We start from the raw sequence: 26,032 nt of genomic DNA, 5'->3' as shown, positions 1-26,032 counted from the left end.
CCTCCTGTCAAAAAACACATTTATTAAGCTGCACCAGTGTAATTAAGATATCCAGAGCTGAGACTCACTGAGGTCCAGATGTTATCATGGAGGGAAAACAAGAAACCAACATGTTGTTGATGTTTGATACATCTTGCTAAATGTGATCATATCAGCTTGTTAGACTCTATTACTATTTGTTTTTGCAAAGTCCAATATGCAACTCCATTAATACAAAGGAGGTATGTATGAAGTTACATCAGGCTATTTTGATGAACCACTATTGTTGGTGTGTTGTAAGGCTTTCTGGTGTCCAAATCCAAATAGGATGTCAACAGCTATGTCACAAAAATCCTCATTTTGTAATTTTTCCCTTTATTGGTGTGCATGGAAATATAATCCAACATATATTTTGTGTAACCGTAAAAAAATGTTGATGAATTTTCTTCAAAACAAAACATGTTTTATTAGAATTGTCCCTTTTCGTACAGTAAAGACATTTCAAGGCCACATGGCAGCACGAGAGGGCGTGTGTTCTTTGTGTGCTCAAAGTAGAACCTCATCACATTTCACCTCGTCAATAATTGATGGTCTGCCGTGGTGAGGTAAGGCTCATTGTGCCTGGCTGGCTGGGTGCTTGGGTGTGTGAGGTGCTGACATGTGGCTTCTGTTTTTCCGCTGCCCCCCCGGTGCAGACGGAGTTTGGGTCGCAGACAGGGGGTCAGGAACCAGCTGTGGGTGAGGCGGCGGGAGCGGGCGCAGGTCAGGCTGCCGTTTGGCATCCAGGATGACGCTTCTTGGTGATTGATTGGACCTGCCTAATGCATTGGGACCAATTGAACGGTCACAGATGTGTGAACCCCACCCCTCAGATGCTTGGAACAGATGAAAATGTTTACGCTGAGGGCTGAAGCTGATTTCGATGCCATCCCTGTATTTGGTGTTCGCCTGCAGAAAGGCTCATTAAAGTCTAAAGAAAACAACATTTTGATGATGTTGCACGTGTTATTAACATAGGGATTAATACAAGATGGTGAGGTGGGACATGACGTGGGCTTAAAAATGATTTGTTCACAATATTGGGCAATGAAACCACGTGGGATTTCCCCAAAAATCTGTTGCAAAAATGCTTAGTTTTAAATCCAAAAATATAAAAGTCGGGTATTTTTAATCCCGTCTTGACTTCAGCTTCCTGGCAGTTGTAACTCTGCTTTCTGGTCAAGCTGGGTTGAATGTTATAACTTATCAAACGCCTCGGTAAGCTCATTGTCCTCCACTGGGGGCTGGAGTGAAATTTTGGAACAGTGCAGAAGGTTACATAACACAGTCGTAGGAGGATTAAGGATGGGAATGACCGGTCCGGAGCTGGAGCCAGAATGTAGCCAGAGTCCCTCGGAACAGGATGCCCTATGTGTGCCACAGGGATTGCGTGCGTATCAGGGCTCTTAACTCAGCAGGAGTGCAGACACTAATACATAAATGCATGGCAGCTCTGCTCTCATCCAAACATTTATGCATCCCCCCGGCCACTCTGTGTACATTTGTGGTTCAGAACGATTGAAATGTTTAGCTGCCTGTAGCCGAGATGTGAATATTGGAAAGATGGTTTATATTTATGCATCTTTTATACATCCTGATGCGTGCATTCATGTCAGTGTGAGCAACTGCTGCAGGGAGAAGCTGAAGCTTTATGTGGTGTTTAATCTGTTAACATCTTTCTGTTCAGAGGAGAGATTAACCGCACTTGATAACAAGGTGTGGTACAGTACTGTGAAGGAAAGAGGAAACCAAAACGCAAGAGACAGCACTTTTTTTTCTCTTTTATTATGTGCTCAAGAGCTAACAATGTACAATGGATTAAACCACCTGTATGGAGGAGCCGTGATAATAGTGATGAAAACACAGCTAAACGCCTGCCTCCCACAATGCAGTTCAAAGCACGGGAGTCCGACGTGTCAGCTCAGGTTGGCAAATGCTCTCGCCGTGATTGATCCTCCCTCAGCCCTGACAGATCGTGTCTTTGCATGCCCGCGACGCTGTGACGCTCTGAAGCAAACAGCCGGCGCGTTGTCTCAACGTGAGCTGGAGGAGAAAGCGTGAGCGGGGTTTACACAGTGTCTGAGCGGGTAGGATGGGTGGAGGAGACGGGTTTTGATCTGCTGCGAGATCAACCAGGCTGGTGTCATAATCATTCAAGGGAAGGGATGCAGAGCTTTTGATGCCGCTGGAATTATGTGTGAAAAGGAGGGAAATTGTCTTTTGAGGTGTTTGAAGTGTGTAGGTGCTCGGCAGATGGTGTAAACTGAGAATACCAAAGGAAAACGTATATATGTATGCAAGTAAGAGTGCAAAGTGTTGCTGAACATACAGAATGCTCTACATTTTTGAGGAACTAGAAAATCAGCCTAATTTTCAAGGTCCAATCAGTACGCTTTACTTTAAATTGTGGGTATAATCTCATTTGAAGTTGCATGACAACAGTGATGCCTATGTTTGCAGCAGATTTCCTTATTACTGAGGTCAGGGGGGTGTCAGCTGGTTTGGCCCGCTCTGCTGAAGCTCGGCAGGATTCCCTCCGCCGGTAAGGCCTCTGGTGCTATCAGGTGATTCCAGGTCAGCGGGAAGTGCCGGAGGTCCACGTCGACACTGCTCATGATTGGCTGCCGGAATTTACTCAGCCAAGCTTTATATTGGGGCTCAAAGAGGAAGAGAAATAGCAGAGGAGGAGGAGGAGTGTATACACAGTCAACTGTCAGCTTGTGCTTTCATCACATGCTCAGACGTACAGGATAAAGGCAGGGCCTGTAGCCTGAAATAATTCCCATTTAGTCACAGTCATATGTGAAATGCCCACAGCGTGCTCACTCCAGCGTCCCTGAGAGGTGTAATAGTATTCTGCTTCGCAAGTCGACTGCTGAGATCTAACAATTTGGCATCGTCGCAAAATAACAAGTCCAACATGGCAAGAAACACAAGCAGTCGGCCAGTCAGACAGGTTGCAAGCAAACCCCAGGTCAGCCAAACTTCTGTGGAGGAGAAAACGCAGACCAGTGGTGAAACAATGTCCAGTATTTGACACAGTCTTCTTTGCAATAGCGTGCTCACGTCTGGTTTTTACTTCCAAATATATTTTATATAGTGTGAAAAAACTGTTAGCGAAACTGTCGGCTGAACGTTTGACATGTTTCTCAGCCTGTAAGACGTTGTTGCAGTGACGTGGTGTTCCCACATCTATTATTGGAAGACTAATTACTTTGGTGAATTGAGTGTTTTCATAACCATTAGCAACAATGGCCGTGCTATAAAAATCAAACTACAGTTATCCTTTTATGGTGAAGCTCCTATATTCTGATCCTGTTGGTGAATATGTATCTTTTTTTCTTTCTTTGGTGGCTCTTTGCATACCCTCAAACATCCTTCTGCATGATGGCTTGAGATGAACTTGTTGACACAACAGCCTTTGGGTTGGGCCATTCTGACAGGCCGGTTTACACAGCTGGTAGAAGTTTATGAAGTGAGTGATTGGCAAAACATCTCGCCACGACAAACTCAAAACGGAATATGTCACCCTGAACATCTCATACAGAATATAGCCGATCACAGATTACTTTCATGTGGTCTTGAATGCTGTTTGAATAATTCCACGCCAAAAGTCGCCAATGAGCATTTTGCACTGGAATAGTGTTTTGACTACTGCTTGTGCCACTTACTATAATTATGTTTAACACAGAATGTCAAATTGCTCTATATTTGGCGATGATTTTCTTCGGGCGCAGTTGGCTCATGCTCCGTCGCTCCTGGAACATGCCTGTGCATAAGTGGCCTGAAACTTAACCCCTTACAGGGCTGACGCTCAGCCATAACACAGACTGGAGGAATGCCAGGCCGGTCCTGTTTAACAAAACAATATCTGCACTGAGAAGTTCCAGAGGCTTTTTTTTTTTGTCCCCCCCTTTTTTTTTCCACGTTCTTTTCTCAAGGTAGTGTAATGGCTTTGAGCATGCAGCATGCTGTAATGGGAAGAGACATATTGTGTAACTGGAACAAGAGTGTATTAGTCAGTCTCAGGTGCAGTCACACTCTTTCACACACACATTTGCTTTTATGAGCGCCAACACACAAACAACACCTTCACTTTAATGAATGCATGTACCCACACCCAAACTGATGAATACACAAACATACAAACTTCTCACATTAGCCCAAACACAGTAATGCAAACACACAGGCTATTACACACCCAAACACACCCCCTTGTCTCACAGCCATGGCACTTTGCTTAACTTCCTCCCAGATTTGTCACTGCTGCACCATGTGTTTCACAATCGGCGTGCCAGGCTCGGCTCTGCCTCATTCAGTCCGGTCCCATTAGAGGCAACACAAAGGTGGGAATGACTTCCACCAGCAGAAGCCTCGGCTTGTAGCTCACTGCCTCTCTTTTCAGTCCAGACGGGTCGATTTCATCCATCAACCATACATCCCCAGCTGTCTCTTAATCACCGGGGTTTTTTCCCGGCAGGTAAGCCGCTCAGAAACAATGATGTCTTGTGGAAGGCGATGAGAAGACGTTAGTCATGAGTTATTTTGGGGATTGGGGAGGTTGGCGAGGGGTTTGGGTGTCTGCTCCACTGAAGAAATGTGAAAAATGTGCAGGTGATTGTGATTACTTGTGGCTGTCTGCTGTATACACTCCTTTAGTGGGTCCATAGTGCCATATTAGGTGGCTTTGAGTGTGTGATGCATTCTTGTGGACACGGAGAGTCAAGAACAATACGTTAGACTTCCACCTCAGATTTCTTCTCACACACAATAGATTTTATTCTGTTTCCTATTTTCTTGGAATAGTTACTGTTCCGTTTAATTACCACTTTTATTCTGTTCAATTTCTTCTTTTTTGGAAGCACTATGTGAGTTCAAGACAAATTTCCTTTGGGACGACAAAGTATGTCTCATCCGAACTTAAATATTTGCTGATTAATGCATGAATTAGCTTAATTAGTGACTTGATTAGCATATCTGGCTATGTATGTCAGCGCGATAATTAATGGACATCAGGCAGCTCATGTGCCCTCTGTGTCAACACACTGTGTTGACAACAGTTAGAGCTCCGTATTTACATCTTCATGAATGCTAATGTAGTATTTAACATTAGAATGAATGATTTTTGGTGTTGAACCAGCAGATTAGAAAGATTCAAACATGTTACACTGCCAGAGGAGGCGTTTTCCTCCTCAACACATTTGTTGTGCTTTCAGGCGCTTTGGATAAAAACACTTGCAGAGTGACATGCTTTCAACGAATACTGTTTAAGTCTCATCTCCGACTGTCAAATGCAGGCCGGGTTTTTCCTGGAGCAGCGCCTCAGTTGTTTTCCAGTTGTTGTGATACCTCAGGAGAGGCCATAAAACAAGGTTCTTTATTATCTGTGCTAGTGTGCCAAGATTTTATCCCATTAAAGTCTGGAATGCCCTCACGTGGGAAATGGATTGGACGCGCACAGTCAATTTCTTTGTTTAGCCTGCTTCACGTGTGTGTGTTTGTGTGTGTAGGGGTGGGGGAGTGAGAGTGGGAGAGAGAGAGTGTGTTATGAGTGTGAGTGTGTGTGTAAGGTCTGGCGTGAGGATGCCCTGCTTTTTGTTTCCTCTGAGCTATTTTTGTCTGGACAGAACTGCAAGCTCTCGCTGTTTTGCGTGGTTAGCAGATGACCCCGGCTCACACACACACACACTGTGTGTGTGTGTGTGTGTGTCTGTGTAAATGTGTAAATGTGTGTGTTTGTATTTGTGTGTGTTCGGTTTGCTGGTAGGTCTTGTTAAGCAGAGGACAGACACAGATGGAAGATAGAGGAGTTGTTTCCTCATACATTGGGTTGACATTGACCTTTAGTTAAACATCAGATACATGAATAGCTAAGTCTGCAGGAATGTGTTTCCCATGATCAGCAGAACTTGTAGAAGTAAATTCAAATTCTTTTTGTCCTTGCAAATGTGTCTTTTGGGAAAAAGCACAGAACAAAACAAGAAATTCAACATCAACATCATGGGTGCCACTGAAATATAAAAAACTACTGGTGTCAGTTTTGCTTCTGACTGCATGTATCACCCACTAAACAATGATCAGACACTGACCTGCTCCTCTTTTCTCTCTTCCCTCTCTTCCCTCCTCTCCTCTCTCCTCTGTTCAGGGAAAAGCTGGCCGTGGCTCGACTGCAGAGGGAAGTCGCACGGAGCAAGAGCGAAGGAACAATGGTAAAGTACAGTGGAGCAGCTCGTCCCCTATAATCTGCGCAAAGCCAGAAAGGCCACAGTATGCTCACTTCACACACATGCACACACCCACACACCCACACACACTGTCAAGACCTGCCAAGCCGCCACATCGGCCAAAGTTGGCCTTAAGCATCTCAACGCCCTATCAGTTGATATTAGGCAAGACAATCTGGAGAAATGCGTGCGGAGGCAGGTATTTGTCATCCATACTGTCGTATTATCTGATCAAAACATGAAGACAGAATGCAGGAACTTGATCCTATCTTGCTGTATTTGTCAGTTTTTGATAATCTGTGCAACGGAGAAACATTTGTATCTAAAAAAAAAAATGCGACTTGTCCTGTGTTAGCAGTAGGTTGGATAAGGTTTAGCCATTCTGCAGGGCCAACAGGTAGTCGGCTGCACGGTCAGGTTGTGTAACATTACAAAGCTGCAGCTGGGGCTTAATCTGTCAACGCGACATTGTGCTGAGCTTTACTGGAAATAGCTGATAATTGACTTTCACTTCTTTTTTAAGAGAACTTGTGTAAGCGTGGGGGAAAGAATTCAGGAGGTGTGGACCTGCGTGCTCTTGTGTACATAAGTGCATATCTTTATTTCTGTTTGCATATTTGTGTGTGTGTGTGAACGTGTGTATACAGCGTGTGTGTGTGTCCATGTGAGGTCAGAAAGGGAAAAGCTTGAACCACGTGATGAGGCTCAGCTGATTGCAGCCTCCGAGCAGAGGCTCTAACCACAGGCCCAGCTGTTTGACTGCACCCCAGTGACGCCTCTGATTCTCTTTATGGCAGCAGGCCTAAAGCAACAGCACACGAGGGCCGATGCTCTACGAGATTTTCACACTGTTCTATGTGATTCTCTATTGATCCCTGAAGGAGAAATGCTTGTTTTCTTTTCCTCCGTGCCTCTCCTCACAGTCGAGCAGCTCAGATCACAGGGTCAGATACAGAGCAGCGCCCCTGGAGCTGGGCAAGGGTTCAGCGTGTTGCTCTAGGGCACTTCAACACAGCAGATTCTTGCTGTCACTGAGGCTTGTTTTAGCCTCAGTAGGTGTACTGGAGACTGCATGTTTAGCTTATGCACCTTATGGGTAGCCGGAGGAGGGGAATCTACCATGTGAATGGTTCTTCTACTGGAAAACGAGTGTATATAACAGTGATTAATTCACTGTAAAAGTAGATAAGTGCAGGTGGAGATGGCCATCACTTCCAGGACTTGTTTACATCGACCTGTCTTGAACTCCATTTCCCCGGCTTTAACCCACTTTAGCCGCCTCCCTGACCTCTTTGTGACTATTCCGATGCTATCACCCGACTTTCTGCACATGTATACGAAATAAACAAGCTTCAGTGTTGATTTCCACGGTGGAGGATATACTGTAGATGAATGGAATGCGTGAATCCTCCAGTGAACCATACATATCGACGCATGCCCACGGCAGTCTTGTGAGCTGCTAGAGTCGCATCCAGCAATGCTTGTAACACACGCTGGATTCTTGGAAAAAGGATGGCCAAACTGATGAGCTCAGGTCACGTTCACGCCTGTAGTTTGGTTCAATTGGTCCAGTAAAGCTGATACATTGTTGCCTCGTAGTTGTAGTCCATTTGGTGTTCACACCGACCTGTTATAAATGAACTAGGAGGTGTAAACGTTAAGTTTAATGGACTGACATAAAGGTCATCCTTTAGACAGTTTTGACAGCATGCTGCACTTTGCCTCGTGGGTAAATTTGTCTTTTCTGGTGGTCACAAAGAGGTCACAAAGAAATAGTCGCAGCCCGCAGCGAGAGCCCATATGTCATAGATAATGACCGACAGCTAGAAACAGGATAGTAGCTGTCAAAAAAGAGAGCGGTCGCCAAGTTTAACTCACTTTTTTATGAGAAACTGCCAAAGCACAAGTGGAACGCGAGCCTGAAACATCTATTTTTTTCACTCCCAAGTTGTAGCCTTCATGTCACCAAACAATTTTCTAGGATTACACACACTAGGACATCACTCCCTTGACAGTTTTCAAAATTAATAGATGGCTGGATGGCAGTTTGATAGTCGTTTAGCTTCTGTATTCATGCAAAAGTCTAATATATGCTGTCACATGATCCTGTTTTTGCTCCACTTTGCATTTGTTCCACTATTAGTACCGCAGCTCGTTTGGTTCGTCTTGTTGCAGTAGTTTGGTCGACACTGACAGTGTTTGCATTAGCCTAAAAGAGCCAAACCAAATGGGCAAAATCCTGCTTTGAACCACACCAGACAGCATCCACTTCCACTTCCACTTTCACTTCCACTTCCACATTCTTCTTTGTGGCACCGCCGAGGTCACATATCTCCACACCTGCAGGGAACACCTCAGTGTGTCAGCGCCTCCCCTTGTAACGTTAACCTCCCATCCTTTGGCCGCAACGCAGACCAAGAATAATACATCTTTGGCCACGCTGCCAGACTTCACTGGGGGCCCGGCTCAGACTCACGCAAGTGGGTGACATGCTAATTATTACTTTAGAGGGGTGTGTATGATTGCCGTCTGCGCATGCACAAGGTCGAGAGAGAGAGGGATGAGTTATCTGTGCCAGACAGGAGGAGGGTGAGGAGGGGGGTGGAGGAAGAAAGGGAGGAGGGGGATATCACTAAGCTCCATTTGAAATTGGGATTATCCCCGTTGGAGTCCCCTTGCACTCTCTCTCTGGCATTCCTGGGAGGCTTCGGAGCTCAGGCACAGTTCTTCAATAGAAATGAAAAAGAGACTGCTGCATCAAGGAGATAATTGTCAAAGTGCTGGCGGTGTGCAATGGGAACCGCTCACCAGCCGCTGCCAGTGCCCCGCAGACCCCCGCACCCTGACGCCCACTTCTATGCCCGCTCACTTACCCAACCCCCATCCTCGCCTGCCAAGGGACTAACCTAGAGAGATAGATTAAAGCAGCCGGACTTTTGAAGTGGCTCTGCACCCTCCCCTGTATCTGATGCCTCTCTTTAACAGCCTCTGTTCTCTGCCTTGGTCTTCCCCCTCTACATCCATTAGCGTCTTCTGTGTAACACGATCAGAGAAACAGAAAGCAGCAGTGCCACCCATCGCAGTGCTGCGCCGGTTGTTTCTGCTGAGCAGCTCCGCCGGGACGTGTTATGCTCCACCATCACTAGTGCTTTGTGCAGGCAAAGAATGTAAAAGGCATCTTTATGATTGTGCAAGTACACACTGCTGCAATTGTAAGCCTCGGGTCTTGCTTGCACGGTTACACAGATGTGAGCGTAAATGAAACAGCATTAACAGCACAGTTTACTGAGGAGCGTGTGTTTTAATTGGGTCTCCTGTTGTGTAACACGGCGGCTACTGGCAGCGCACACGCACAACACCCTTTTGTTATGGATCATTTGGGAGAGTCGCATGAAACCTTTTGAATAATTTGCAGGGTAATCAGAGTTTATGAATCGCAGCATCTGCACAGGGTTTCACCAGAAACGTGGCCACACAAGACGCATTTGTTATTAGTTTGGAGTGATATGGTCCAACAACCACCAGATCTGTCTGTCCTAGACCACTGTTTGTGTCTTAAACTTTATATTAGGGCTTGGACATGGTGCTTTTGGCCTGCTCCTCAGAGCAAGATCTTTAAAACTCTTACAAGAAAAACAGTGGATTTCCCGTTAGGTGTTTGATAGAGCACAGGTCATGGTTTATTCAGCGAGGGCCTCAGTTTTTCTCCAACAAGCCTGCCCTGTCTGTCTCGAGTCAAACCACTCATTCACAGCCTCGTCGCTGCTGTAGGTTTCTCTCTGGAATTCTTCACACCCCAACCCAGAGGCGTGGTGCAGGGCAGGGCCGCTCCCTGTCTCCCACTCGCCTTTTGATGCCACTCTGAAGTGCAATCTAAGTCCGTCAGGGGCAGGATGCTGGGTTTCCTGTCAGGCAGAAAACAGAAGTGCACATGTGGGCTCGTAAAGGCAGCGCCGTCTGCTCTGCTGAGGGGGCCGGGCTCTCCATTAAAAAGGCATTTAAAACTGTTGGGCGAGATTATGACCACTGGAAACGGCTGTCTAAACAACATGGGAAAATAAACCATCCTGCTTTGAGAGACACCGGCTTTATTTTTCTTTGGGTTTTGTGGACGCGCTCTGATATCTGAGCTTAAACACATCTGAGTCTCACACATACAGCGGATCCACACACAGTTATTTCCCGGGATGTTTGGGTCGATTACAGTGTTCGTGAGTGATGCACGCATATGAACAATAAGTGGTCTCGCTCGAACTTGGCTTAATTGTGTATCTCACTTATTTAAAAATCGGATCTCTCCAGAGAATTTCATGTGGAAAATTAAGTTAAGATAAGAATGGAGCTGCTGCCTTTGTGAATATAAAGTGGGTTCGGGTGTGAGAATAGGCCCTGGAGCCAAGATAGGAATCGGCTATTTCTGTCCATAAAGACAGCATGTTATGTGCTACAGTCTGCAAGATAGTATGTGACAGTTTGTAACACTGCAAGTAAAATTTGCTTTGAAACTGGCTAACTGAGATAACTGAATGCCCCCCTTAACAAGTCATTCATTAATATTATGGAAGTAAACAACTGAGCCACTGGATAGAAGACTGGCGTCTGCGGCTTTTACACAACTGGGTCACATTTTTTACAGGAAATCGTCTGGATTGCTGTACAACATATCAACTCAAAGCCAACTGATGTTCTCCCCATGCAGACTGAGCCAACATTTTCCAAGTTGAACGAGCGAAGACGCCCCACGGGGACACCATTTGATTGCTAGTCTTTTGAGTACAGCTCCACTAGTGTAGTGTGAGCAATGGCTTCCATTCGGCGTAAGCGTGGTTTAATTAGTTTGTGTTAATTAGATCAAGGTATCATGGTTTATTTGACAATGATTGATTACTGTTTAAACTACCATAAAAAGCGCGTGGATATCTTTTGTAGTGTGCTTGAAGTAGATAAAGAAGGGTTCGAGGGGCTCCCAGCTTTAAAAAGATTTCAGTCCTCACGGAGATCCAGCGCTGAGGGACCTTCACAGTGTTCCTGACAGCTGTTTTGAGGGTGTGTGACAGCGTGGAGGTTTGGGGACCAAGGAGGGGGACTCAGGTGCTGTCTCTGCAGATTGGCCTTATCATCCACGGGCAGGGGTGAAGGCCAGGATGGAGTCCCCCCCAGCCCCTCAGCACATTCACCGGGTGACGAGCGCTGACAGCCAGGCCCAAATCGCATCTCCACACCGTCCCTTTCACCCACTCTCAGGAGTGTATGTGTGTGTGTGACTGAATGACTCGGAGTGCGTGGGTGGGGTGGGGGAGATCCCTTGGCAATGATAAATGGGCCACTCATATGATTTAGCATATTCCTGGGGTGTGTGTATTATTTGCTATAGTGCCCGCGGCTGTCTAAAAGAGAAGTGGCTCGCTCTAATGTAGTGGCTCTCCATGATAATTGAATTGATGGAGCCCAGGGGGACACGGGACACAGATTTTTAGTGAATAAAACACTGTCTAAACTTAACCTCATTTCTATTACAAGTCATCTCAGAAAACATTATGTTCCAGTGAATTTCTCCTCACAAAGAAACACTTCCCCTTCTTTTTAATTCTGCTCTCTTTGTCAAACTGGAAACACTTTGAATGACATTTATTTAATTATTTCATCTTTTCAGTATAAAAGCATTTGTCTTTTGCGTATCTGACCCGGTATTTCATGTGTGTGCCATGCAGGGATGTCCTCCTCGCGTTACACTTTCATTTGAATTCAGACTTTCTGACAAACACACACACACACACACACACACACACACACACACACACATGCACACGCAAACAGCCAAGTGGCATGTTTTATTTATGAATGAAGAACCTGCGCAGTGTATTGTGTCCCTGATGTTTGCTTTAGCTGCGAGCCAGAGATCCGCTCCCAGCCCTTTGATTAGGCAAAGAGCTGCAACAGAGGGGGTTTCAGTGTAATGAAGAGATTATTGAGGCCCCCCGAACTGTACCCCAAACCCTACATGAGCACACACATGTACAGTTGCAGAAGGACAACCTATAGAGCCAGAGCCGCAGTGATGGCTGCGCACAAATGCACTTAACCTGATAACATTGTGCCGCAGCGTTTTTTTGTTTATGGGAGACAACATTGCAGGCACAACAAGGAGAGGCAGAGGTCTCTAATTAATTTAGAGTCCTCTGTGGATCTTGGAAGGTATCGGGGGGGTTCGAGTCGACTAGTAATTCAGCTTGGATGAATACCATTACCATCTAATGCTGTCCAATTACAAAGGCAAGCCTCATTCTGCAGCTAACACAATTTTAGACATATGACTCCATGTAGAGGATATAGGGGGGAACACTCTAGGCTGCAGGACGACCTTGTGTATTAAAAAAAAAACGCACACATATAATTTCATCTCTTTTATCCCTGTTATTTTTTATTTTACTACATTTATCGTATTGAAATCAATAGCATCCTGCAGTCCATTCAATCTAAAGCTTTTCACGTTGATGGTGATGAATTCTGTCATATCTAGATGGATACATTTTTTTTTTATCAACCAGGAAATGAAACCGGCCTCGTCTGTGACAGAGGTCAAATTTAATCCCGGAACACCCAATCTGACTTGTTTCAGATATATGGCTCAGCAGACCAGTATAAAATCCTGCTTGGGCCATTTTATAGATTACTTGGCCTATTCCATTTGATATTGCTTTTTCCAACCACTGTATTGTTTGTCAGATCTGGCTTTGTTAGAGCTGCCACTGCCTCTTTTAGTCCAGGAAAACGTTGCCCTCCGCAGGAGAAACAGGGTAGTGCGCCTCATCCCATGACAGTCAAGCGAGAGGATCCTTTCCTCAGTCTGTGGATTCATTTAAGTAAATGTTCTCACAGAAAGTTGCCAAGTGTGTTTTCATCGCATTTCATCTCAGCGTTGACTTTGACATGCGGTCCGAGGACGCTGCTGAAGGCGTGTTACATTTGTAGCTTCAGCTAAGGCTTATTAAAGAATATGCTTTCAATTAGCATAATCTTTACCGCAGGAAAAAAGTCATGAAGTTTGAGTCGACAATAAACATTTCAACCGAGACAAACCCTAATGTATTGCTAGGGATTTCTGGCCACATAAAGATATGGTGATGTTTGATTTAATGGCTTTGGGTCTGTTAACTTGCTGAAATTATATATCGAACAAAAGCAATAGAGGAATTTTTACTACAATGTAGATCATAAATTCTGTGTTGTTATTGAGGTTGTTGGCAAGACTCTGTCAGCAGACACATAGTGGTTGCTGGTTTATGCCTGGGGCGTTAGTTAGGCCATGCGGGCAAAAAAAAGAAAAGAAAATCAGGACTAAAGCTACCGTGCTCTTGTTTGAATCCAGGCCAACTTGCTGAACAATACTGTACACATTAATACATATGGTGCCGCAAAGAAAAGGCCTTTGTGCTTGTTTGTATTGAGGTGAAATTCGGCTAAACTACTGGATGTTGCAAGCTGCATGTGTAACGAGAGGCGTTTTAGTGCATTTTTGCCACGTTTGGATCATTAAAAACATATTTTCGTCCCAGTGGCTCGAGGGAAAAAAATGTTTTCTTTGCACTTTTTCCATGTAAAGAATTATACTGCATGTTACATGTTGCCTCTCTTCATGTCTTTGCCCGTTTTCCCTCAAAGGGAGAAGGTTAAGAAGAGCCAGAAAGTCATTGGTCATTGGTCCAGATATATAGGTCCAGCTCTTGGCAGGGGGATGTACTACTTTATGCTTCTGTGCGGCTGGATTTACAGCAGCCATTACTCCTGACAGGGAGAGCCTCCCTGTTGTGTAAAGAGCCGCTCCGCATAGTAGCCATGAATTTATGGCCACAGCGAGGACCAGAACTGGTTTTAATGGTGACTTGGGTTTAATATTCTCTCTCCCCGACTGATTCACCCAGTTAAAATCTGCTTTTGTGACACAATTCCTGACAAGCAGCAATATACTGTAAGGAAATATGGTTGTTCATTCCTTGCATTCAATACAATATGGTCACAGTAAAGAAATGGCAATTTTCTAAAATATTAGGTGATTTACAGACGTCTTTTCCAATTGTTTGGATATTTTATTTTGCAGTTTAATTTTATGATGCTATAAATCTTGGCTACACATGCTGATGAGCAAAAAGACAAACATCTTGAGGATGTTTTGTTCATATGCCAATTTTATCCACGTCAGAGGTCCTCCAGTCAGCGTTCCTTATTCTTTTACACCACTAGATGTCCCCATAATGCTTGTCTGTGAAGCGCTTCAACATCGCTGGATGATCACACACCATCATTGGTGCATCATTTAGAATAAAAGACATTCATTCTGTATTGGCCATTGAAGAGGCAACATAGACATTTTTACAGTCCGGACAGACATGTTCTGTATATAAATCTGTTGTGGCCGTCAGTGAGCAGATGATGATATATAATCTTTTACTAAGGACTGACAGGATAATCCTCTCTTGAATTTACAGCTGGAGAATGAGTTCTTTGCAGACAGCATTACAGTCATAATACCTTAACATCTTTTTATTTATTTATTTATTCATTTGGAGAAATGTCTGCTCTTTGTTAAGCCAAACAAATAAGATAAAGTGCACTTCAAATTCAAATCTCTTATTCAGCAGTAACTGCACACTGGTTTTTCCCAGATGGCAATCTAGTTAGTGTCTGTCACCCCAAACCAATTTCCAGGTATTTTACAGTCCTGTATTTTCAGCTGATATTCCTGACAAGATAGTGACAGATGGTTGATCACTTAAAGCTTCAGCTAAGAAAATGGAGCCAATTGCTTTGTCATAAACCGTCAGTGGCAAAAGATGCCAGACTACCTGTGGAGAACCGTCCTCGCTCGTTTGCTCCGTCAGCTAAAATCCTCAGCTGCCCTGGTGGCGGTTGCTCAAAGCTCCTCTGCAACTTTGTCACTCGCAAAGCCAAACTTATCCGTCTCGAGGAGGGAGTGAGCCAGCACAGGGCCGCAGTCTTTGAAGTCGGGTTTTGAGGCACGGACGGGTCTCTCTTTTGGGAGCAGATGGCCGAGGCCATCAGACAGAGAAGAATCCAATTAAAGACCCAAAAAGAGCGTCGGTATTGGAGTTGTCTCTGGTGAAAAAGGACGGATAAAAATGGTTTTGTGATCTAAGGAGACGTTACACACCACAGACTCAAAGTTCCTCATGAGGATGATCGGGTTAACTTGCACCAAAACGAGCCTCAGAGAAAAAAATCCACAACACTTGGCTATGTGGAAAGGAACGACAGCCAAGGACAACTAGACTTTACGTGCATGATGGTGTTGCAAGTTACTGAGCTTCAATTTTGCACCTTTGTGACAAGTCTGTAATTTCTCACTGATGGGCTCCAGATTCTGTAATCAAAATCTATCAAAATTAACTTTTTTGTCAGTTATCAAGCAACATCACTGCAAAACTAAACTGAAGATCAGAGCAGAGCTTAGCTTGTGTGTGCAGGAGAGAGCATGGATGGTAAACAAGCTCATTTAAAGTGATTGTAGTTAAAGTGAAGGACATATTCTGAGCATAGGCTGACTCTGGAAAGTGTCAAGGCTCTGGGACGTCGATGCACACACTTTACAGCTCTGAAATGAAAAGAAAAGCATGAGCACAAAGACAGACTGAGACACGCAAGACCAGGTTCGGCCGTGTTGTTTGACATTTAGTGTGAACTTTCTGTCATAGAGACAAAAGGAAGGGGAGGTTCATTATGAACATTTCAAAGCAACAACAAACTAAGGAAGTAATGCCAATCTGGCAGCTTAAATGTCATCATGCCCTTTTTCCTTTATTTTCTTTCACCCCTAAAAAGCATGAAAACATGACAGGAAGTTGGATTTGTTTAACCAGGATGACCTGTGTTAGATATTAGACAAAAGAGGGATGTTTTAGGAGTCTTTTCAGGACAGATGTTATGATGATTATGATGTTGAAACATTCTGTTTTCACTTACCCTTTTCCAAGGAGGGTCAGAGGTCAGGGTCAGCGGCAGAAAATGGCATCCGAGGAGCTCAGGGACTCAAGGACTCAAGGACCATAAATATGGCTTTTGACTGAAGGATGATCTTTTGAGCCCTTAGGCCACACACACACACACACACACACCACCGAGAGATAACCCCGCTTGTTTTTGTGTCCACAGCGAGAAAAGTTGATCCACGAGCTAGAGGAAGAGCGACGTTTGCGACTGGAGAGCGAGAAGCGTCTCCGGGAGGTGACAGAGGAGTCCGAGCTGGGACGGGCGCAGATGGTTTCACTGCAGACGCAATTCTCCAGGTACAAAGGCCAGAAAGCTGAGAGTGTATGTGACATTATTGTAGGACTACAGTGACCCCTAAATCCTCTTATATGGATAACTCTGGACTAAAATCAAGGAAAGCAGCAGATTCATTGTTGATATCATATTGAGGATCATCTCATCCAATTGATGCTGGGATAGCATTCAGACTTCTTTAACCCTGTCAAGTACTTTACTTAAGTATTTAAGGTACTTTGTATTTTAATGTTATGTTACTTTATATGTCTGCTCCACTTCATGTCAGAGAGAAATATTATACTTTTTACTCCACTGCATTCATAGAAGATACTATAGTTTCCACCTTGGCCAAATGCCTCTAACAATTAATGCATTAGTAATAATAACTCCATAGTATAATATATAACAGGCAGAATTTTAGGAGGTCTACGTTCCCTCAATAACCCACCCCCCCAAATCTGTATGTTTTTAATTATTTGGACTTTTGGTGTTTTAGCTGTTAAGTTAACCACAAGGTTGCATTTTTGGAACATTTTCTTTCCGTGCATTAAGGTGTAAATGCTGCCATGTCTCTGCTGAAGAGACATGGCAGCTGCTGCTCTGAAGTTTTTGTTTTTTTTTTACCCTTAGGAGCTTTCATCTCTTTTCAATAGAAGTAATTGATTTTTGGCAGCAATTTCCTGCAATCAGCACTTTATAACCTTAAGAATTAATGTGGAGTTCTCATTTCTTTCGTTTCTTTGATCTTGCCATTTTGTCTGAATACTTTTGTGATATTTCTCTTGGTCACTTGACCTTGTCGTCAGAAAACGGTGGGTTGATGTGTTGCTTTTGCCACGAAAAAGAGAACTCATAAAGCGTGAAGTGCTCAAACAATGCTCCTGTCACGACTTCAGCATCCTCTATTTCTGGGAGTTGTCCTCCACGTCGCAGCCACTGAGGTGTGACAGAACTTGACGTCCAAATCAGTTTGAGTTGGAGCCAAGTTGATGCCTTAATTAGGCGATAGGCATTCAGTGCTTTAAGAAAAAAAAAGGAGTCCAGAGAATTTCACATTAACTGCTTATCTTCTCATTAAGCTGGTGGAGAAAATCCTGTACGTTTTAATGGTCCCAGTGTTATAGTGCAGATGAGGGCAGAGTAACCGCCAAGGGATGAATGAAATATTTAAGAGCCATTCCGAAGATTTATCACGTATTTGAAACATTCCACTGACGCCTCTGAATTTAACTCAGTGGTGCTTCTCGCTTATGTCGAGCTTCCTAACATCCCTTTTAAAAAAGCAATTCCCGGCATCATACTCAAAACAGTCCAGATACGAACAGAAAGAGCCTTTTACAGTTTGCTGGTGAGAAACTTTACTACACGGGTCCTTTGGTCGCAGTTTGTAAGGGCATTTAGCTTTGTTTATGTCAGGAGCAGTACATATGGGATATGACCTTTTGAATGGTGGTTTATAAATAGTTTTCAGATGATATAGCGTGACTTCCTGTAATCCGATATCCTGTATAACCCTGTATATATTCCATCTTCCCAATAATATAGTTGGCTGCACCTGTCCAAGTCTTCTGTTTGGGATTTCACTGTGAAACACTGGCGATTAGACACTAGCATCTCACGGTGACCTGTGTGGAGACTTATTGTGTTCCCAGCACACATTGCCAGGAAAAAGTGATAATACTTGCGGAGACCCAGTAGCTCCCCCTCCTCGTGAGACTCTTAAGGGGCCGAGAGCAGTGGTGAATTAGTAGATAGGGGAGCAGTAATATGAGAGTCCACGTCTTGCAGCCGGAGCAAGAGAATGTACTGCAAGTTACAAAGATGTCTCCCTCCGCCTCCACACAAACAAGCTAACAGGATTTCAGTCTCACTGTCAAAGTCTTAATCTTTGTTTAAGCGTTGCTGAGTGCTTATCTGAATGAGAATGAGCTGGCTTACCGAGCAAGCCTCCGCACAACGTGTGTGTGTGGAGTGTGTTTACGCATACCTGGCCCTTCACTGGATTAACATGCTTATATGGCAGCCAATACTCGGTGGCTCTCTGCCCTGGTGGCAGATGGGACATCAGTGAGGTCACTTTAATTAGGGACTTACAAGCCAGCAAAATAAAAAAAAAAAAAAAAAAAAAGGTAACTTGGTCAGTGTCTTCCCATGAACCTTTGCCCTACTTGCGTCTGCTGCTTGCTCTGCTGTTTTCCATTATTGGCTTACGGATATACCTCGTGCACACGCACGGCTTCGTATGCGTGCACGCTCACTGCCAACCAATAGATGACAGTCACTCCTGTCTCTGTTGCTGGAGACTCCCATATCTCCTGATTGATTCGGGCGTGTTATTTGTTGCGCATTAGGGGAATAGAAACCTCAGTTCATCAATGTGTCTTTTGTGATAACACCTGCAAATCATGTTAAGTGGACACCCAATCTTTTCAATACACTGGGATCTGTTTGACCTCAGGCAATAATTGATTTGCGTATTGCTAATTAAATGAGGTTGTGCTTTGAATCATGACGACAGAAGTGAAATCAGGCAAGTAACAGCCAGCCAAATGTTACAGCGAAGATATCAAACACTATGTAAATGAGTGTTTTTAATGGCTTTTCGGCCACCGCCAAAAATAGGGTCCAGTTAGACTGAACTAAATGCCTTTATTTTTAGCTTGCTGCTTTTATGATTTGTTGCACTGGGAGACAGAGGTGTTACAAAAGGTAATGAGCTGCTTCATAGAGTTGCACTTGGAACAGAAACACACACATGAACAAACAGGCACATCCACACCAAACAGAGAAGATCAGACACTCCTGGAGCCAGACGTACTCCAGGGAATCACAGCTTCTTGCAGTCTTTGTTTGTGTGTGTGTGTTTGCCGCTGAATGCCCCTGTAATGCTTACACTTCTTGGCAAGGATTGAATGTAAGGCAGGAATCAGCAAAACTGGAACAACTGACTTTTCTTTTTGTTCTTTCACCCACTGGAAAGCTCAATTTGCCTGTGTATTCATGGCTGAGATCAGAAAGTCTGCATTCCTCAAGTGACTGGCCATTTAGCTCCAGACATAGGTGTACACACACATGCTTATGTCCACCCCCCCCGACACACACACACACACCCTCCCCCAACCAGTTGGGTTCCTTGCCTGGTGTGGGTCACATGCCCAGCCCCTCCTGACTTGGGTCAACCCCCCAGGGCTTCACCACCACTAGCATGGCCCGCCGTCATTAAACTCCAACGGATTAGTGGGAGACTCCAGCCCACAACCCAGCAGCCTCCTGGGCCCACCCTGGACGTCCCACAACTCCATATGGGCAAGACATATAAGAGCCAGGACAGGATGGGGAAGAATGGAGAGAAAAGATGGGGACATGAACGGGAGCAGCACTTAGAATTCTGTTCTCTTATCCTTCACCAAATGAGGACAAGAAATTAAATGAATTGTAGAGACAGAACTATAATCCATCGAGTGCATTTGGATGTCCATCCAGCAAGGTTGCTCTGAGGCCCCGTCCCCTCCCCTTCTTGTGTTGCCACACTCAGACAGGATGACCGGTGAGCAGACAGGAACTTTCGGGCCACTGAGGTCTCTACGTGGCCTGAAGATGAAGGAAGCAGTTTCCAGGTAATGAGCAGAGCAGCAATTTCATTCTGTCTGCAAACAGAACTCTGGACAGGACAAACTTTTTCGATCTTTTTTGAGGCAATTTGTTTGGTTTCACTCCACTGCATTTTGTTTTTGCTTACCATAGTGATCCTCTTAAAGACTTTATTGTAGTCATTCCTCTGTCTGCAATGGAGATTAGAGACTTCTGGAAAGGGAAAAGGACAGGCCCTTTGTTGGCTGCTGCTCATAAGTCTGCTCACACACACCTTGGCATACACAGAAGCTCAGGTACAATATTTTGACATTTGCGCTGTGTGTATATTCTTTGATTTATCTATCTCATTTTTTTTGTCACTTTTGTTCTCCCTAAGGTATTCAAGGTAAACCAGTTTGCTTAAATTGATTCCCCTTGACTTCATTTTGCTCAGCCATTAGATCACAGTCATTGTCACCCAGATTATATGTGCGCTCATCAGCAAAACCGGGGCGTTCACAGCCGACCTGGAGCTCTTGACTTTGAATCATGGCCGTCTTGAAGGGCCCTCTTCGTGGCAGGATATGGGAGACTTACGGCTAGACTAACAACAACAGCAGACGATGACTAGTGCCTGCAGATTTATGGCTCAGTGGCGTATTCTTTCTGCACATTACTCAGTGCGTGAGAACATGTGCGCACACGTGCAAATACAATGAGTGTGTATGTCAGAGGCCGATGATGTAAACAGGCAAGAATGGCAGTGTTTTTCAAGTCTGGACGTGTTGTTTGGACTGTCACGCTCAGGTTGAGATCCCTCCACGGTCCGCAGAGTAAAGTTTCAGAACCGCGTGTATGTGTGTACTGTATGCATTCATGTGCTACTCTCATTACCACCGCGCACTGCCGCACAGCTGGACCGGCAAAGGCTAATACACTCAGAGAGGGAGCTGAGTGATTGCACTCTGTTTGCAGATCAATGCCCTCTCTTCTAATCATCCAAGCATCCAGCCACGCCTGGACCAAGTGTTGTAATTTGGCGCATTTGAAATGCCCCCCCTGCATGCCTTGGCGGCTGCAGGATTTAGCCAGATGAATCAGACCCCTGTTCAAGACACCACATCTGGGGTCATTAACAGGATGGAGGGGGGTCAGTCTTTTGAAGTTACTTCCTTACTTCTGCCCAATGGGGACAAGGGCTGTTAAATAGATAATAGGTGGATGGACTATTTTGGGGAGCACCTCATATTTAGAGGATTTATTGGTCCATTTCAGCTCCACTCTTTAACTTCCAAATTTGAAGAAGAGAATTATGTCTGATTGAACTTAATTTGGGTTATTCTGCTTGATCACTTCTACTGAATTACCAGCCCATAAGAGAGCATTTTGTAAAAAAGGAGAGCACATTTAATAAGCACCCATGCTGGGTTTGAGGGTGAAAGTGTGACCTAAGACTTCCTTGTAACTATGTCCGACATTCACGAACACTTGTATACAGACACTCCACCCCTCTGACTTCCGCCTGGGATTAAACATGCTGGTTATGATGTTTATAGGCGTGCTGAAAAAGGTCAGATTACAAGCTTTTGCAGAAGTAGGGCATGCATCCTCACATCATGATAGCTTGCCTGTTCGCTCTGGCTTGTGAAGCTGGCGCTCACAGATTGTAGCCTAAAGTCAAACAGCGTGTAATTCGAACTGACCTCATGGTTGCAGTATAGATTTGGTTGTCTGGCAGCTGCTTTGCTTGACACATATACGCAACAGCTACTATTATGCTCCACGTTCAGTTAGGTCAGTTCACCCTCCTGCCTCAGAGATTTCTTCTGCCTCCGTGCTGTCTTGACCCACCTCCTACTCCATCTTCCCACTTCCCTAATGGTCCCTGTTTGGGAGCAGTTGAAGTTCCTGGTGTAAGTAATGGACTCCATGCTGTCATCATGACTAAGGTTTCTCACTAGGATGTCTTCCTCAGTGAGTCTCACGTCTCACATGTGGAACACACATGCCTGTAACCCGTTGGGGTCCAGTGACATGATCTTGAGGACCAATGGCTTCCTCATTGCTAACTGCTTCCTTTGGCCAGAGGTGAACATGTGGGATGGCCATCATGAATTTGCACTCTAAATCCTTCCGAATGTAGTGGGACTGCTGGAGGGATGAAAAGGAAGAACCTAAATCTGGTTCCCTCCATATGTCCCTTTTAATTTACGCTCTTTACAGATTAGTCCCCAATTGCAGCCACTGCACTTCTGGTAAAATCGTTGTGATGATCCTGGAAAGAATCAGTATTTGATTTTCAAATGTTATCTGTTAGAACAGAATTTAAGTGGTATATGAGATGGTGTATATGGATGATTTAATTATGAGTGTATTTAGATAAAGCCCTCCAATGTTACATAGACATCCAAATGTTTTTTTTCACAGCAGTTGGTCAACAAATATTGGAGTGAAATATGACTGTTAAGACATACAAAATGCTTTGGCCTCTTGATCTCTTTTTCTGTGGCATGTGTGTCTTGTTGATAAGGTTAAAGGTCTCTGACGAGAGTCAGCGGTCATGAGGGTCAAGGACCTTTGTAATGCTACCCCGCTGTAACATGCATGACTGATTTGCATGACTTTTACAGCTCTGAACTGTCCCCAAGGCTCTAAACCGGACCAAACCTTTCACCAAAAGCTTCAAGTTTAGTTCTCGGGGGCTAGGAGTTTGCTTTCCTTCATTTAGGTCACGTCTAAGAACGGGTCTCCTTGCATGTTTTCTGCAAAACAGTTCTAAGAGGATAAGAATGGCTTAGCGTTGGGTTAAGCTAGGCAATCACCCGGTGGGCGTACGTAAATGATTTTCTGGAAAGGAGTTTGAGAATAATGGAATATGCTTATGCCAAAAGGGACAGTTTTTCAGGGCCATGGTGAGGTCAGATAAGGCGATTGAAGGAGTCGATGCAGCAGTCACGCGAGGACCCTCGATGGCCTCGATTCAGACGCACAACCAGGTGATTGTTCTCCCTATCATTTCAGCAGCTTTAGGATTTTCCAATCGTTCACTGGTCAAATCTGATTACAGGGTCTCGGTCAACCTGACCCTCTGACAGCACCGATAAAGTGAGAGTGCGAACAGAGTCAGATATAGAAAAGCTGAAGCATCCCCACTGATCTCTGGCACTTTCTAACATTTGGCACGTTGAAGCTTCTCTATGGTTGAGGTGAAATATTAAGAGGATTGTGTTTGTCTGTTTCAGTTATTTTTACTCTGATCTTAATAACTCTTACAGTATGTTAAATCCCACATTATGCAGAAGCTTAAACAAGTTATCATGGGTTTTATGATGTTATCCTTGAGTCTCCTCATTTTTTTTGTGATAAAGGAAGCAAAACAAAGCAGAAAAGTGTGTACAAAAGGCCAGACTTTCATTTTTTTATTCAGAATATAGACACAGTGTAGCTAATATGCTGCTGCCAAGTAATGCTGGCAGCTCAACTATCCAACCATGGCAGGGGGGATCGGCACCTCCTGCTTGGTCCGAGCTGTGAAACATGTAAAGATGCAGGCGGTCATTGGATGGAGAGTGATTACTAAAATAAACAAACGAGCTTCTAAAACTGTGTTAATAATCACTGGCACATTTGGAGAGAAGATAGCTCGAAAGGCAAGCAAGAAATATGAGATGGCACGCAGAGATTTCTGATCATGCAGCGAGTGTCCTGGCATGCAGCCTCTGTGTTAGCTTTTCTTGCACGGAAAGTGTTGATTTTAGTGAAGCCAAAGCCTCTTAATCACCAGTGAAGACCCACAGTGACTACACACACACACACACACACACAAATGCACACACACACTGGCTGACAAAACAGGGGGATCCCTGTCCTTGGTTGTACTTCATCCCTGCAAGTCCATCCCTGATTTCCGTCTGATCCGAGACTACCGGCCTGCTTGCCTCTCAGCAGGGGCCCTTCTCCTTTGGAGAGGGCTTAACATGGGACATATGGGAAAGTCTTTGCCTGCCAGATCACTGTCTTTGCACAGGCCCACTGTCGGATAATGACACACTGGAGACACGGCAAGTAGGAAATGAGAACGGGAGATCTGCCGTCAGGCTGACTCGGTAACCCGGCCACGGGACTGTCCATGCTGTCTGTCGATTGAGCGAAAAGCACTCAGGCTTATATGATGACTGCATGGCCTATTTTAGCCGAGAGACCCACATTTCAGCAATAGTGTCTGGGTCATTTTATAGCGCAGTGAGAGGGGAGTGCTGGTTGGATCTCTCTACATATGGAGCTCAGGGATGTCTGCGCGGTGTTTTTGGCTTTTTTCAGAAAAAATGGTGCTGCCAAAAATGGAGAAAAAGTCAAGATGGGGTAAGTTTCAAGCTAACATTGTCAGATTTTGGAGTCCTTTGATCATTTATGGGTCTGTGAAGGAATTTGTCATTGAAGGTTAGAGCCTCTGCAGTTTCAATGGAAAGGAAGACTTCTGAATATAACGCTCCTTCGTTTGAAGTCTTGATGTCATTGTGACTTGACAGCTAAACGTTAAAGAAGAAGAAGAAGAGGGAGGAAGTTTTTCATATGTTAACTGCAGGTTTGTCAGCCACTCAGCGTGAGACGAAACACCACATTTCACCTCTAATTGCCCCTGTGTGTTCTGATGATGCATCACTTTGTTCACCTCCATGGCTCGCCGTCACATCAAAGCCCTCGGCAGACCGCGATCATGTGTGTGTATCCTGTGTGTGTTTTTGCAAGAAGCGGAGGGGTGTGTCGTCACGAGGACTGTCAGACCTCAGGCTGAAAATTGATTGGACCCTTAATTGTATTTCCTGGACGGCTGACGGACGCCACGCTTGAAATTCAGCATGTGTGGTGTGAGGGTCAAGAAAGTCAGAATTTGCTTTCGCCTCCACATATGCACCTTTGAAACACACACACACACACACACTCGTCCTTCTGTCCCTCTCTCCATCCCTGAATGATGTTTTCAATAGGTCGTTGCCAAGCACTTTTAGATTAATCACACTATTACACTGAGCAAGACAATTTTTTTTTTTATGTAAAGTAATGCTCTGTCATCTGAGAATTATATTCCATCCATCATAAAGCATTTAGCAGACTCTCTCTCACATATAAATACGGTTTAGGTAGCTGAATTTACAGTAATGACAAATTACACTGTTTATTTAATGGGATGTTTTGCTGGACACTTCTTCCCTTGCTGTTCTGAGGATTTACTGCTTTGGCAGCACAGATTTAATTATTTAAATGTACTTCTGTATGCTTTTGGAATCAGTTACTTCATAATTAACTCTTGTGGAAATTTGTTTGAATTATTGGGGCTTTGATTGAAAAGAAGAGCTGTTAAATATCATTATAAGGACTCTGTTGGCGTAATCAGTGCAGCATCAATAGTGATTACTGTGGGGTAATAGTCCAAAGCTTTCTTATTTGTGTTGTTGCTCTGCATGAGTTGCCAAGGAAAATGAGATGATAACTAGTAGTTCAGGCAGAATTCTTTATCCAAGACATAAGAGCATACTTTACTACAGAGCCAGAAATATTATATCTGTGGATATGGATGAACTATTTTGCTGTTGATGTTGCATTTTTGTCCAGGATAGGATAAATCTTACTTCCAAATGGTCCTAGTCTTTATGTCCAGTCCCTCAGCACCACCACTGAACTTCAAAGTCTCTCTGTGCTCAGTCCCTGCCATCAAAAGCAACAAAATCTGTCCAGTGAGATGCCACACGTCTGTGCCGTCTGCGACAGGAAACTTTGAAATGGAAGCAGTATGGAAAGCGAGGCAGCTGAGGGGTCTGTGTAGCAGCATAAAGGGCCTCTTTCAGGTGTGCAAGAATGCCGTAGATCAGCCAAAGCACCACATCCAGACCCCTCCTTGCTTCCCCCTTTCCTCCTCCTCCAGCCAAAACATGAGG

General features: G+C 44.5%; 1 protein-coding gene across 1 annotated transcript in view; it reads left to right on the top strand.

The window, feature by feature from the left end:
* LOC139223603 (nck-associated protein 5-like) overlaps window positions 1-26,032 on the top strand; it is a 103,683-nt gene that overhangs the window by 36,561 nt on the left and 41,090 nt on the right. Inside the window, exons 3-4 of the mRNA XM_070855573.1 lie at window positions 6,164-6,227; window positions 16,410-16,543. Coding sequence (XP_070711674.1) covers window positions 6,164-6,227; window positions 16,410-16,543 — 198 coding nt within the window. The remainder of the gene's footprint in view (window positions 1-6,163; window positions 6,228-16,409; window positions 16,544-26,032) is intronic.

Source organism: Pempheris klunzingeri, chromosome 24 (genome assembly GCF_042242105.1).
Source record: "Pempheris klunzingeri isolate RE-2024b chromosome 24, fPemKlu1.hap1, whole genome shotgun sequence".
Classification (NCBI taxonomy): domain Eukaryota; kingdom Metazoa; phylum Chordata; class Actinopteri; order Acropomatiformes; family Pempheridae; genus Pempheris; species Pempheris klunzingeri.
Note: the sequence above shows the minus strand (reverse complement) of the source record. Positions and strands in the feature narration are given on the sequence as shown.